The 16,135-nt window shown below is 36.6% G+C and overlaps 1 protein-coding gene across 4 annotated transcripts in view; it reads left to right on the top strand.

Annotated features, from left to right (window-relative positions):
* LOC114085440 (broad substrate specificity ATP-binding cassette transporter ABCG2-like) overlaps positions 1–16,135 on the top strand; it is a 67,945-nt gene that overhangs the window by 21,752 nt on the left and 30,058 nt on the right. For all 4 annotated transcript variants that reach the window (XM_071614564.1, XM_071614566.1, XM_071614565.1 and 1 more), the window contains 4 exons: positions 8,580–8,797; positions 13,027–13,086; positions 14,601–14,715; positions 15,269–15,421. In XM_071614564.1, the coding sequence (XP_071470665.1) occupies positions 8,661–8,797; positions 13,027–13,086; positions 14,601–14,715; positions 15,269–15,421 (465 nt within the window). In that variant the 5' untranslated portion in view covers positions 8,580–8,660. The remainder of the gene's footprint in view (positions 1–8,579; positions 8,798–13,026; positions 13,087–14,600; positions 14,716–15,268; positions 15,422–16,135) is intronic.

Raw genomic sequence — 16,135 nt, forward strand, 5'->3', positions numbered from 1 at the left:
AGGCAGTTTCCACTTCTTAAGTTGACTGTTCATGATGACTCTTCCCTCAGGGAGAACTCCTTGTCTAACAAGATGACCCTTACCCAACCGTATCTTTTCTCCATCATTTTGAGCATTTCTGCCACTAGAATCTTCAACCTCTTTTCCTTTGGCCTAAAATGGAATATAATCATCAATCATATGGGCCCCCTACTAGAGTCTCATTTCTTGGTGAAATTCCTGTGCACACTTACACAGGGAACCTTTTTTTTTTCTTTTCTTAATCTTTCTTTTTTCTTACTTATTTCTCATTTGTTCCTTTTGCCTAGGGCCTGGTTAAGGCTGGACTCTACCACTGAGCTACACTGCATGCAGCCTGGACTCACTTTAATTTCCAGAACTTCAGATGGAGAATTTAAAGGGGAGAGGAAAAAATGTTTTTCCTTCCCCAAAGTAGCATTTAAGAAAACTTAAAGGCAATACATTATTTCATAGCAAAGACCAAAAGCAGTTAGGGAGCATTGTCATCCAGGAGAATCTTGTTCATCCTTGTTTTCAGTAGAAGTTCATTTCTCTGAGTCCTTGAACTTGACATCCTTTTCACCATTGAAATAGGCCAGAGACCCCCAGCCCAAATCAAGCTTTTCTCTTGTCAGATCAGCAGGATGTCTTCAGAGGTTATTGTGGTTGAAGCTTCCTCTTGTAAATGCCATGTTTGCACACAAAAGGTGTGAAAAGGTCTGCAAGCTTATGCAAAAAGATATTGTCTCTGTTTTCTTGGTTAAAAATAAACAAACAAACTTGTGAAATCTATGTCTGGTCTAGGAGGGGAATAGAGAGCACTTGGCATGTGAACTCCCAAGGGCACCCCTCAGTGGGTATAAACTTTAAAGAATTTCCAAAATCTTTATTCAGAGGAAGAATTCTTAGGTGAGAACCACCTCTGAACCCTGCATTCAATAAACCTGCTTCCTGAAAATTCCTAGGGCATCCAGTCTCTTCTGTCCTGCTTTACCATTACCATGGCCCACCCCTGTTGTCCTAGCAATAGGATAATACAGATATTCAGAACCAGCACTGAACAAACTTCCTCTGGGAGAGGATGATGTGGCCCTTATACAGCAGAAGATTTTAATGATTTTTGGTCCCTTTGTTCTTGTTCTGCTATCTTATATCCCCTTAAGTTGTTTATCACCCCTTGGTGTCACCTTCAGCAAATTGTCTATGTGAGGGTCATGTTGACCTAGACACAAGGGGTGGGTGTGACATAGTTTTGATGCTGACTGATCTTGAAGCAATAGTTTTCTTAAGGACTTATAATTATCTATAATTATCTATGGTGGGGGAACAGAGGACCTTCTGGTTTCCATTTTACAGATTCTTTCCTATGTTGATAATTTACCTGTGTTTCTGTTCTGGATTTTCTTTGATGCATACATCTTCCTGTAAGTTACTGCTCTTCTTTGTCCTTCACTCTGTCCACCTGCTTATGACAGTCTAGCCTACCTTATATTCCAGAGCCCTTCTGCAATGATGTGGGGGCCTACAGTATTTCAGCAAACTGTCTTACTTTCAGAATTTAAAATCTAGCTTTTACATTCCTTTTCCTTTCTATTTGTAAGTGGAAGCCACTGCCATCTGACAGTGACTTGAGGCCTCTAATTCCTTGTCAGTATTGTAATGTATTGGCATTAACATCAATAGATAGTTTAAACCATTTTATTCCATCATCCTAGATGTATAACATCTATAAAAGTATAGCCGGGCACGGTGGTGCATGCCTGTAATCCCAGCAGATCAGGAGGCTGAGGCAGGAGGATAGAGATTTCAAAGCCAGCCTCAGCAAAAGTGAGGTGCTAAGCAACTCAGTGAGTCCCTGTTTCTAAATAAAATACAAAATAGGGCTGGGAATGTGGCTCAATGGTCTAGTGTCCCTGAGTTCGATCCCTGTTACCCATTCCTTCCCCGGCAAACAAAACAAAACCAAAACAAAACTTAAGTACAGCATGTAACATACAATTATATAATAAAGTCAAACAATGATAATAAGAATATAATTATACTATTTATTAATTTTAATTAACATAATTGTAAGCAAAAATAATCAACATGGTTCAGCACCATTATGAACATACAGATAACCAGGATGGAAGCAGACCTCAAAGGGATCAGCAAGCCTTCCTTTATTCCATAGCAGAGTCAATCATTCAGGCACTGGATGGGCTCATTTTCTGGGTTTGACAATGATCCTCTGCTACAGAAGGAGTCTGAGTTTTATAGCTTACAATGAGGGAGGATTAATCATTGGAAACTGAGGCAGGATACGTTGGTTTGGACAGTCAGGAAAGAAGTCCTAAAAAGCCCAAAACTCATTGTCACTGGGAGAAGCTTAGAACTTGGTATTCGCTGCTTCCTGGCTTTTTGTCCCTATAAATTGTAATGTTCCTGGAGGATGGGGGAGGCAGATTAACTGTCTTCCCAGTTTGAAACTGCATCTCTCTAAGGAAGATAGGTAGAACTTGAGCAAGGTAATAAGTACCTGCTCAGCAACATGAGTCACAAACTTAATCCGGTCACAGGCAAGGAAACTCTTTACACATGCTTCTGACATCATTACTACACTCATATGTTTTAGCCCACTGTCCTGTAGGGATGGGTGAACTTATTTGGGAACTTTAGTCTACTTGTTGCCTTTTATTACTGGAAAACCTAAGGGAAGTCTCATTTCCATGTTAAATGAGATGGAAATGAGAGTTTTCACTTAAGACCTATTTAGAGTCGATCATTGTGTTGTTACGTGATTCTCCTAATACGTTTTGGGACAAGGTGAGAAATGTCCTCAGTGGTTGAACATTACAAAGTGGTGACAATAGAAGTGACTGCTGGTGTTGGAATTCACACATTTTGGTTTCTGAAGACCTGGGGAGATGGCTTGCAGTGTTTTTAAAGTAAAGGTGTAAAGTTCATATGTTAGTATTTCAGAAGAATAGAATTTTGGCTAATCATTACCATTTGTTGTGTTCTAATATAAAACTCAGTTATTCACCTTTAATATCTTAGATATTAATCTTTAAATGATTTCTTTCTTTTCCAGTTTCCAAGATGAATAGGGTGTTGTAAGTATGAAGTTTGGGTTGTAAAAACTATTATTCATCTACGACTTTTGTTTTTGTCAGTTTTGCCCTGATGTGCCTGCATGTGATTTTCTTTTGTTTTTCATGCTTCATGGCTCTGCAGACTGTTAAATCTGTGACTTAATTCCTTTGTCAGTTTTGGAAAATATTTCACTGGTATATATCTTTATGTATTGGTTCTAATCCATTTTTCCTCCTCTCCCAGATTTCCACTTCCATCTATGTATATTGTTTTGGTACCAGGGCAGGGCCACTTAACCACTGAGCCATATCCCCAGGCCTCTATTTTTTGTTTTTGTTTGTTTGTTTTGAAACAAGGTCTTGCTCAGTTGTTTAGGTCCTCACTAAATTGCTGAGGCTAGCCTTGAACTTGCAATCTTCCTGCTTCAGCCTCCTGAGCCACTGGGATTACAGGTGTGGATCACTGTGTCTGGCTTCATGCTCTATTTTTCTTTTACTCTTTTATGTGGTACTCTTTCTTTTCAATAAGGAGCTCCTCTCATCCCCAGCCATTTTTAAAACAGTGACAGTTTTCATCATTTCTAATTTTCCTCCTGGAAGTTTTTTCTTTATACCAGTCTTCTGGTTCTTGAATTGTCTTTTCTAATCTAATGTGTTTAGCTGTTAAATCCATTCCCCGCCTCATACTGGAGATCAAAACCATGGTTTTGATCATGCGTTTTACTACAGGGCTACATCCCCAGCCTCCTTATTTGTTTTATAAGAAATAGGATCTTGCTATTTTTCCCAGGCTGGCCTCAAAATCATTACCATTGTGCTTTAGCCTTTTGTGTATCTGGGACTGTAGATGTACACCACCATATCCAGCTCTAATTCTTAAATTTCGTTGTTAAAGATTGTTATTATTTAGCAATCATCAATTTTAAAATTTACATTATTAAATATATTCATCAGCTGTTTTAGAGTCAATGTTTGATAACTCCAGTCTGGATTACCCATGGCTCTACTTCTATGTTCTTATTTTTGGAATTTTAGGTTTTATTTTCTGGCATGGCTGGTAAATTTTTATTGATAATTTGGTTGATGATATCACCTTTGAGAGTGTAATTAACATTCTTCTTACAAAGTCCAGATAGATCACCTTCTTTTTTTATTGATTTTTTTTTAAAAATAAGTGACACCAGAATGCAATACAATTCTTATTACACATATACAGCACAACTTTCATATCTCTGGTTGTATATAAAGTATGTTGACACCAATTAGAGTCCTCATACATGTATTTTGGATAATAATGTCCATCACATTCCACCATCCTTGCTAATCCTTTGTCCCCTCCCTGTCTCTCCCACCCCTCAGCCCCATCTAGAATATATCTATTCCTCCCATGCTCCCCCTCCCTACCCCACTATGAGTCAGCCTCCTTATATAGAGAAAAAATTCGGCATTTGTTTTTTTGGGATTGGCTAACTTCACTTAGCATTATCTTCTCCAACACCATCCATTTACCTGCAAATGCCATGATTTTATTCTCTTTTATTGCTGAGTAAAATTCCATTGTGTATATATATGCCACATTTTTTAATACATTCATCCACTGAAGGGCATCTAGGTTGGCTCTACAGTTTAGCTATTGTGAATTGTGCTGCTGTAAAATTGATGTGGCTCTGTCCCTATAGTATACTGTTTTTAAGCCTCTTGGGTATACATCAAGGAGAGGGATATCCGGGTCAAATGGTGGCTCCATTCCCAGATTTCCAAGGAATTTCCATACTGCTTTCCATATTGGCTGTACCAATTTGCAGTCCCCACCAGCAATGTATGAGTGTACCTTTTCCACATCTTCACCAACAATTATTGTTGTTTGTCTTCATAATAGCTGCCATTCTGACTGGAGTGAGATGATATCTTAGACTAGTTTTGATTTGCATTTCTCTAATTGCAAGAGGTGATGAACATTTTTTCATGTATTTGTTGATTGATTGTATATCCTCTTCTGAGAAGTGTCTGTTCAGGTCCTTGGCCCATATGTTGATTGGGTTATTTGTTTTTTTTGTACTTAGCTTTTTGAGTTCTTTATATACCCTAGAAATTAGTGTTCTATCAGATGTGTGAGGGGTAAAAATTTGCTCCCAGGATGTAGGCTCTCTGTTCACCTCACAGATTGTATTTTTTTTTTTTTTTTGCTGAGAAGAAACATTTTAGTTTGAGTCCATCTCATTTACTGATTCTTAATTTTAATTCTTGCACTATAGGAATCTTATTAAGGAAGTTGGGGCCTAATCCCACATGATGAAGATTAGGGCCTACTTTTTCTTATGTTAGATGCAGAGTCTCTGGCTTAATTCCTAGGTCCTTGATCCACTTTGAGTTGAGTTTTATGCATGTGAGAGATAGAGTTTTAATTTCATTTTGTTGCATATGGATTTCCAGTTTTCCCAGCACCATTTGTTGAAGAGTCTATCTTTTCTCCAGTGCATGTTTTTGCACCTTAGTCTAATATAAGATAATTGTAATTTTGTGGGTTAGTCTCTGTGTCCTCTATTCTGTACCATTGGTCTACCAGTCTGTTTTGGTGCCAATACCATGTTGTTTTTGTCATGATTCCTCTGTAGTACAGTTTAAAGTCTGGTATAGTGATGCCACCTGCTTTATTGTTCCTGCTAAGAATTGCTTTAGCTATTCTGGGTCTCTTTATTGTTCCAGATGAATTTCATGATTGATTTTTCTATTTCCATGAGGAATGCCATTGGGATTTTGATCAGAATTGCATTAAATTTGTATAGTCTTTTTGATAGTATGGTCATTTTGATAATATTAATTCTGCCTATCCAAGAGCAAGGTAGATCTTTCTATCTTCTAAGGTCTTCTTCTATTTTTCTTTTTCTTCTTCTTTTTTGTGTGTGTGTGCTGGGGATTGAACCCAGGGCCTTGTGCATGCAAGGCAAGCTCTCTACCATTTGAGATATATCCCCAGACCCTATTTCTTTCTTTAGGGTTCTATAGTTTTCATTTTATATATCTTTCACTTCTTTTGTTGATTCCCAATATCTTATTTTTTTTAGGTTATTATAAATGGAGTAGTTTTCCTCATTTCCTTCTCAGAACATTTGTCACTGATATACAGAAATGCCTTTGATTTATGGGTATTGATTTTATATCCTGCTATTTTGCTGAATTCATTTACTAGTTCTAGAAGTTTTCTGGTGGAGCTTTTTGGGTCTGCTAGGTATAGAATCATATCATCAGCAATTAGTGCTAATTTAAGTTCTTTTCCTATACATATCCCTTTAATTTTTTTGTCTGTCTAATTGCTCTGGCCAGTGTTTCAAGAACTATATTGAATAGAAGTGGTGAAAGAGGGCATTCCTGTGTTGTTGCAGGTTTTAGAGGGAATGCCTTCAATTTTTCTCCATTTAGAATGATGTTGGCCTGAAACTTAGCATAGATAGCCTTTACAATGTTGGGATATATTTCTGTTATCCTTAGTTTTTCTAATGTTTTGAACATGAAGGAGTGCTGTATTTTGTCAAAAGTAGAGGTAATTGAGAACATAGACACAACATATCAAACTCTCTGGGACACTATGAAAGCAGATCACCTTCTTAGAGCAGAGTCTGGTCTGTTTTGGTTTCCCTATATTCCCAGGACATCTGGGATCTCAAAACCTAGCAGTTTTCAGGGCTATTATCTTTGCTGGCTGATGACTTTTAATTTTGTCTCCCTACCTGAGAGTCTGCTAAAATATTTGAAATAATAGTGGTTTTAGCAAGACCCCTCTAGCAGTTTCCTTTTACCAGATAGTCCTATATTTCCCCACACATGTGCAGTTTGTGTGTTCAACTGCCTGGTGAGGAAAGGGTGGGAGCTGGGTTTGCTCCAATGCGTTTTCCTCATTTCCAGGATTTTGGTTCCTCAAGTTCTGGCTGCTTTGGCTGCTGTCATCAGAGAACACTGTACATGTCCTCTATTGTTTGATCTACTTTTCTGGTTGTTCTCAGGAGAATGATTAGTTAGGAGCAGCTAGTCCACCAAAAGTGGAGAGAAAGTTCTTCATGGATGACTTTGGTTTTATTGCAGTTAATATTTCAAACCTCTTTTACAAGCTTAGCTCACCTTAAAGTCTCATTCTAATTAAATCTGTTTCAGGGGTCTTATATAAATTGTTTAGTGAAACATTTTAAACATTTATAAACTTAATGTGAAGTTTTTTCTTTAAAGCCTTGAGCTGTTTAACTATTGGTTTGATTTACATAATAATTTTCAGACTTGATTTTAAACCTTCCTAAAATTTAAATATGTTTGTCCATTAAGGAAGTGATTAATTTATTGCAAACAAATTGGAATTTGCCTTTTATTTTAGTCACCTTTCCATTGCTGTTACAAAATACTTGAGAAAACCAATTTAAAGAAGGAAAGGTTTATTATGAATAATGGTTTCAGAGATTTCAGACCCTGGTCAGCTCACTCCATTGCTTCCAGGGATATTAAAAGGCATAAACATCATACTGTAAGGAGAAGAATGAAAGTTTTAGTTCATGGAAACCAGGAGGCAAAGAAAGAATAGTGGCAAGATATATCCCTCCAGAATGTACCCCCAGTGATCCACCTCCTCCAAATCAGGTCCAATCTCCACGTTTTTATCTCCCATGGCACCATAGGCTGGCAATTAATCCTTTAGCACATGGACTTTGTGGATATATTATATCCAAACTACAATACCTTCTTAGATGATTAAAGGCAATAGCAATTAGAGCTGTAAAGTCTGGAACTAGAAATTTCTCCTGACTGTTTAGTTAAGCCCCTTTTAGTAATAATAATGTTATAAACTCTAAAATACAATAAGAAAGTAAAGAAACAAATAATCTTATAAATTTTGAAATAGAACCAATCTATCAATTAAAAAGGGGGTATGAGTGCCATCAGGTAGGATGTTCCAGAACTGAAGTTGTATTGTTATATGGTTTTTCAAGCCAGACAAGACTATCTGTATTTTTTTCTTTTTTATGAGTTGTAATTTTCATACTTTTCACTATTTATTTATTTTTTTTAGGAATTTCTTTCACATCTTATTGGAGTTCAAGTATTCAAAGTTGTCTTTCTTCCCATTATGGATTCTAAGGTTGTTTTTATGGTGCTGTGGTCTGTTCATTAGAAAGGAATCTACGCACTGCAGTGTAGTTAACAACAGACTTCTGTTATCTAACTGGGTTCAGTGACACCCACCTATAATTACAACTCCCTGAGGGACAGAGGCATTGCATGTTTAAGGTCAACCTCAACAACTTAGCAAGATTTTCCTCAAAATAAAAAAAAAAAAAAGAAATTTAAACATGTTGGACATGTAGTTAAGTGGTAAAGCACCTCTGGGTTCAATCCCCAATAACAAAAACAAACAAACAAACAAAAATAAAAGAGCAAAAAAGTAGTAGTATATAGTATTTTGTAATGTTTGTAATCTCATTTATCTGGACTGTCAACTTACGATTGCTTTTTCCTCTACAGAAAAGCAGAAACTCCACATTTCTTCCAGTCATTACCAGGATTTTATCCCAGAGTCACAAAAATACCTAATAATTCCCTAAGATGGCATTCATTGACCTGAAGTCATTTACTCAGGAGACTGTGTTAAGTTTTCATAACATCTGTTATCGAGTAAAAGAGGAGCATAGCTTTCTATTTCGCCGGAAAACATTTGAGAGAGAAATATTTACAAATATCAGGTATGTGCATAAACTTTTCAAAATACTACTTTATTGAATGAACTTCACAGATTATACTTATCACCAATAAGCTGCTGTGAACATTTATGTTTATCTCTTTGTAAAAATGTATTAACCCATTTTATTTATTTTGGCTAAATTTGGAATGAAATGATTGGATCACTTAAGTATGTGTTTAACTTTGAAAGCAACTGGCAAACTGTAAAAATGTTTATATAATATGTTTGAACAATTGTTGTATAAACTAGTTTTTGAAGTAGAAAATAAATGAGGGGAGAAAGGAAAATTCCTGTAGAAGCTACTTACTACCATTACTATTTAGAGAAATTTGCGACATAGCAAAACAACTTAATTTCCTCCACAATTAAGACAATTATCATAATTAATACCAGTATACTCAAACTGTCAGATTTTTGTAAAGAAAACAAAAGGAGACAGAAGCAAGGTGTGGAGGCAGGATGGCAGAAAGTCTCCTTTTTCCAAGCTGCCAGCTTTATTTATATCAATAGGTTATTAGGTCACTGAGAGTACATTATTGTTCATTGTGTCATTAGGTAGGTTACAAACTTAGCAACATTATGCAGCTTACTCTTCAGTTATATACTATAGTTGTAATGTGCAATGTTAGGACATCTGTGTAGCTCTTAAGAAAGTTCATTGTTTCAAGTTATTGTTATGTGGACAAGTTCAGGTGCAGCAGAGCTTGGTGAAACATTGTGGTTCATTCAATTTCCAAATCTACTAAACAATTAATATTTTAGACAAACCATGAATGTCATATATAGATATAAGCAGTACACAATTATTAAAAGAAAGCAGACATTTCTGAGGTGTGGAAAGCCCAAGATTTTTAGCTCTAGATTTAAGTTTTCTTACAAAAACAAAATTATTTTAAAAGACACAGTTTTAAGAATTCAAAACACTTCTCTTATTTAATATACTCATTTTAACAGCTATGTTTAGATTATTCATTTATTGCAAGATAGTTAATGTTTTAATTTCTTTCCCCAAAAAAGTCCTAAGAGATTCTTGTATATAGAAAACAATGAACACAATTCCTCTGATAGCTAGACAAATATCCGAATTGGTTAGCAGGCCATAAACTCAAGTTACTAGATTTTGAAGACATTCTTATGAACACGTTCAAATGACTTATTACAGATTTACTAAATTCATGTGAAAGGCATTTGGTCTGATAATAAGTCAATTTAGTATCATGAAAACAGTCTGTGTATAAGCATATAAACATACAGGAACATTCAAGGAAATTTAAAACTTAGATTTAATATTTTCTAGTTTTAAAAGCCATATTTTTGACCTGATATTGAAAGAAGTCTGTTAAGTCTTAAATTTGCATTTCTAAATTTGATGCCAAGTAGAAACTTTACATCTAATGACTAAGGCTAGCAAAACTTAAATTGTGAATTTTCTTTTTAGAGACAGGCAAAAAATTAACCCACTAACCAAATAAACAAACAAAAAACCAAACCAAACAAACAAAAACAACTTTATCTAGAATATATACATAATTTACATATATAATATATACATATATAATTTAAGCACACATAATCAAAGAGGAAGTGAATTTACTGGGGGGGGGGACATGAACTCAAATAAAGTGATTGTGGGTAAATATAGTCCATCTTTTCAGTAGAGACTTATCTAATGACGGAAGCATGGACTATCCTTGGGAAATGTTTTAGGTGATCAAAATGTGCTGCTTCAGGAATTCCTTTCCCTCTTTCAGCAGTGGACCAGAGATTTTTATCTTATGTGTTACCAAAAAAGCCCTAAACATCAAGGAGGGAATGGAGTTAGTTCAAGGTATGAGTTGAACAAACCTTTATAGTTTATCTTCTGAATAAGATTCCCAAAGTTCCTTACAACCCAGGAACAGGGTGTGCTCTTCTGAAATGGAATTCTTTTTACAAGTGGATAAATCTGGTGCAGGAGCCACCAGAACATGGCCTATTGAAGCCAGTTGTGAAGTTTAAACTTATGAAATAGTTGTACTAAATCACCATGCACTTCCAGTTATATGGGCTCTGATATACTCTTCCAAAACAAAACTGGATAAACATGCACTCATCCAATCCAATTAGAGTGCTGGAAAATTTTTATGTCTTCTGAATTGTATCTGACTGACCAGTACCCCCAAAAGCAAATGTTCCTGTAAGCCTTAAGCAGCTAATGTTCCACATGGCTCACTACTTTCCATACAGGAGATAGCCAGTACCACAGAATGACTCAATGTCCAAAGCCACAATTGTTGGAGAAAATCTTCCGCGTGTACCTTGATGGAACAACAAATATGGCCTGCTGACTTTTTTCAATAACCTTTTTTCCTCACCAATGAAGCCATTTTTGAAAGTTGAGGCTGCAGTATAAAGGAATGGGATAAATCACCTGGGATTTAAATATATCCCAGCAGATGCAGTACCCTTCCTGGAGATTCCAACTCCAGCCTTGGCTGGTTATGAGAGCATCTTATCTGTGAGGCCTTTCTTTGGAGATCACTGCCAGCCTGAGCTATCTTGCTTAAGGGCAGGATAGGCTATTGCTCCTGACTGGAACTCCCCAGTTGGTTCTAATAAAGCCTGAGGAGGAAAAGAGTCTAGGCTATAATGCTCCTATCAATCTTACTCTGAATATTTCTGGAGCAGTGAGTGTTATAGCCTCATCTCTTTCCTCCTGGGTGGCTGTACCATCCAGTATGCCCATACTTCCCCTCTATGGTGACAGGAAGTGAATTTGAGTTTGGTCAGAAGAAAGGTGTTTTCTTCTTTATGGTTTAGATACGTGGTGTCCCCAAAAGCTCATGTGTAAGACAATGCAAGAAGGTTTAGAGGTGAAATGATTGGTGTCCTGTGGGGGCTCTGACCCAGGAAACAGATTTGGGGTTTGGCAGGTGGAAGAAGATGCCAGATACAGTTGCCACAGGCAGTGAATGCCGAGGTCCTTGTGGATGTGAGCACGTGGGGCAGTTGTGCTAGGAAGTTCATCCCTCATGACAGCTGTGACAGAGGATGGACCTCTGTGGAATCATTGTCTGAGAAAGAATAGCTGTCAGCTTTGATCTTGCCCTTGGAATAGATACTGTTTTCTCGGTGAAATACATGTTGACCTGCTTCCAAGTTCTTAAGAGGTACTGAGCAAGGACATCAGGTTTCTGAATAGGCTAACGGAGGCCTCTGTTTTATCTGTTTCACTACCTGTGGTGGCCCTGCTGTAATTTGTTTTCCTCCTTCCTACTCTATCTGAATATTTAGCACTCTCACACACCCACTTAGCTTATTTTTTGAAAATATTGGTGTCTATTCTGTGTATCCTTTAAGGATATTCCCTACTGGAATGATGGCTCCCCATTCTAAATTGACCATTTTTCAGGCCTCTTACTGGGCTCTTAAGAAGGAAGGAAATGATCTATTTTGAGGGTGTACATATTTCTTCCCTCTTTCCCTTCCTCCCTCCCTCCCTCCCTCCCTTTCTTCCTTCCTTCCTTCCTTTCTTTCCTCTCTCCCTCTCCCTCTCTTTCTTTTTCTGACTGGTAAAGCGTTATTTCCAGGTTAAGAAATGGTAATGCTTTCTTTAACTATGGAGTGCTTCACTCTAGCCTTTCATTTCTACTTAAGGTATGTTGATGTTTGCTCTGAGGAGATTTTAGCAGAGAGAACACTATAACTGATATTATAAAAATTAGTTACTAATTGTGTAGAACTTAACTAGTCACCAAGTGAGATGATTTCAAGATGTTGATAATCAAACATTTCTTAGAAACTAGTATGAACTGTGTTTAGAGGAATAAGCGTAAAGGAGAAGCTTAATGAGAATCTGTTAATTATATCAAGGAACTTTTGTTATTGTTGCTGGTAATGGAACCCAGGGTAACTGCTGGTTTTTCCACTAAGCTCTACCCCTAGGTTCTAGCAACTTTGAATCTTGGATGGGTAGTTTTCCAAAATCAGTAAGTGGTTTGGAGAATAAATGAAGAGAATTTAGAGGAATATAAGCCAACTTTCTTATAAATTCTGACTAGTGATCCCTTTTATATTAGACTTGTATTAATCAACAGTTCATTCTTTAAATCTTTAAAAGTTAGTGTTTGTTTTCTTTCAGCAATTTCATCAGGCTTCCTTGAATGTATTCAATGCAGACTCATATTAATAAAATTAATAGAATTTTGTTTCAAATGGGACAAAAAGATATTATGCTTCTTTTTTTTGCAGTGGGGTCATGAAACCTGGCCTTAATGCTATCATGGAATGCATAGGTGGAGGCAAATCTTTGTGAGTATAATGGAAAATATAGTCTTTGTAGTTTCAGTGTGCTTTTAAAAAAAAAAATCACTTTGGTGGAAGCAGGTGTTGATTGAACCTTTGCTGTGTGTCTGCAATCTGTTCCTAGGTGCCAGAGATAACATGCATTTGGGCTAGCCTGTGGATTTAATCCAAGGACCAAGAAGTCTTATTAGATCAGTCTTGCTAAGCATGATTGTGTGATTGACATGTTACCACATTATGAGCTAATGAGGAGGAAGAAGAGGAGAATGATATTAATTTATGCCTTTATACATGAACTTTTTTTTTGCATTACAGTTCTAATGAACATATTTTATATACAGAGATACAAAAAATTGTTCTCTATGTGTAATAAGAATTGTAATGCATTCTATTGCTGTCGTGTATTTAAAAAATAATAAAATCAATAAAAGATAAAAAAAATATAAAAAATGTGGATGGAGCAGAAAGAATAATTGAAGACATGAATTTAGAGAAAGGAGTGTGGGTTGGATCCATCAAGGTCAGACAGCCATTAAGTTCATTTGGAAGGTCTTTGATGGATAAACTGATGTTACCTTGCTTGTACATTTTAGATCTTTCTTTTAACATATAATGTAAAGGAAGGTGAAAATTTAAATATACATAAATGTATATATATGTATATATTTTAATGTATGTATATATGTGTATACATATGTATACACATATATACATACATTAAAAATATATATATATATATATATATATAGAGAGAGAGAGAGAGAGAGAGAGATTTCTATTCAGCCATACAGAATAATGAAATTATGTCATTTGCAAGTAAATGGATGGTCGTGGAGAACATCAGGCTAAGTGAACTAAGCCAGACTCATCAAAGGTTGAATGTATTCTCTCATATGCAGAAGCTAGAGAGGAAAAAGGGAATAAAAAAGGATGTCACAAAAATAGAAGGGACATCAGTAGAGATGGGGGATCAGGGGTTGAGAGGAGGGAAAAGAATTGTGCAGAACTGGGGGATGGAGTTGACCAAATGATGTTATAAGTAAGTATGATACATCTCAATGCATCCCAGTTTTGTATATAACTATGATGCACCAATTAAAAATAAATAAATAGGGGCTGGGGATATAGCTCAGTTGGTAGAGTGCTTGCTTCAAATGCACAAGGCCCTGGGTTCAATACTCAGTACTACTAAATAAATAAATAAGAGGAATATGAATAGAGTAGAGCAAGGAGATCATGGGGCAGGAGGGAGGGAGGGAGAAAGGAAGTACTGAGGATTGAAATGATACAAACATATGAATATATCAAAATGAACCCCACTATTATATATTCCTATAATGCACTGAAATTTTTTTGAATATTATTTATGTATATGTACACATATTATTTGTACAATTTTAATTAAACCATAGACTTTTTTGACTAGTTCACTTTCTACCTAGAGCAATATTTGGATTCATAATAACTGAGAGATATGGCCTGTGTTAGGGGGAAAACACAACATACGTGTCTTTTTATAGATTTCTGGATGTCTTAGCTGCAAGGAATGATCCAAGTGGATTATCTGGAGATATTTTGATCAATGGAGCCCCTCGACCTGCCAATTTCAAATATAATTCAGGTTTTGTGGTTCAAGTAAGTATTGCAAGTCTGCCTTCTAGGTTTCCCCTACTTCTATGTGGGAAGTGCTTTGGCTTATGATTTTGTGTGCAACCAGTTGGATTTACATGTTCAAGGAACTGAATTTATTTACACCAGCTTTTCACAATATCTGCTTAGATTGAAGGTGGAATAAAATGGAAAGGTGGAGAGGGCTTGTAAGCAATGGTGTCAAATATAATTTTGGTGTCATTTCCATAAGGGTCTGCTATGGCCCTATTTGCCCTTCTTTCATCTCTTTCCTTCCCTTTGAAGATGCCTTTGTCAAATCTTCACATAAAACAATCTGGATGTGTCTAGAAATCATCATAATTACCTGTGCTCTGCCTGGGTTGCAGATGGGGGATGAAAATGCCTCACTCCAGTCTGTAGCTGTCTGTGGATCACTGAAGTTTATCGAGTTGAAAGTTCAACATTAGCTGGAACTTTACCTTGCTTATATTGTTTTTATGGATTAAGATAACTACACTAAAGAGATGCTTTTAGAAAAGACTCAGTGTGTCCCATTGAAATCCCATCTTCCCTTCAGGATGATCTCGTACTGGGCACCCTGACGGTGAGAGAAAACTTAGCGTTCTCAGCGGCTCTTCGGCTTCCAACAACTATGACAAAACATGAAAAAGATGAACGGATGAAAGTGGTCATTGAGGAGTTAGGTCTGGATGAAGTGGCTGATTCCAAGGTAATGTGAAAAAACCCGACAGAATCAGACAGGAACAAGGACCTCCCTGTGTGGACCATGTGACCTTAATCAGAAGTTTCCTAGAGCATGTGAGGACAAAAGGGTCTGCTTTCTTTAATGATGAGAAAAGTGACTGGTTACATACTATGAAGGTGGAAATGAAGCTGGAAAACTAATCTTAACCTTAGTGTGATCCTGGTGTGAATAGAGTATGATCCCTGTGGAGAGTGCTCCTCAGGCCTTTTCCATGCTCCTCCACCCTCATTATTCAAGTCACAGCTCTTTTGATGTCTTTGCACTGACTTTTCTTCTTTCTCTTCCTTCTTTTGGCTGCTCTTCTGCCTCTCTTCTTCTGGAGGATTTTGTTCAGTTGATTTTTTTTATATTTCTGGAATTCATAAATGACTAGAATCCAAGGATTCTTGCTGTTTCATACTGGTGTAAGTTTGTCTTAAAATCTATATTTATTTTCATTAAGATTTACATTGAGGGGCTGGGGACATAGCTCAGTTGGTAGAGTGCTTGCCTTGCATGCACAAAGCCCTGGGTTCAATCCCCAGCACCACAAAAAAAAAAAAAAAAAAAGGAAAGAAAAAAAAATTTACATTGAATTTTTGCAGTGACCAGGATATTTTTTCCATGGTTTCTTTGGCATTTTTGTTGCTCATCCCCTCCCTCACTCTCTCCCTTCTTCCCTTTTCTCTGCTGATATTT

Source organism: Marmota flaviventris, chromosome 7 (genome assembly GCF_047511675.1).
Source record: "Marmota flaviventris isolate mMarFla1 chromosome 7, mMarFla1.hap1, whole genome shotgun sequence".
Lineage (NCBI taxonomy): Eukaryota > Metazoa > Chordata > Mammalia > Rodentia > Sciuridae > Marmota > Marmota flaviventris.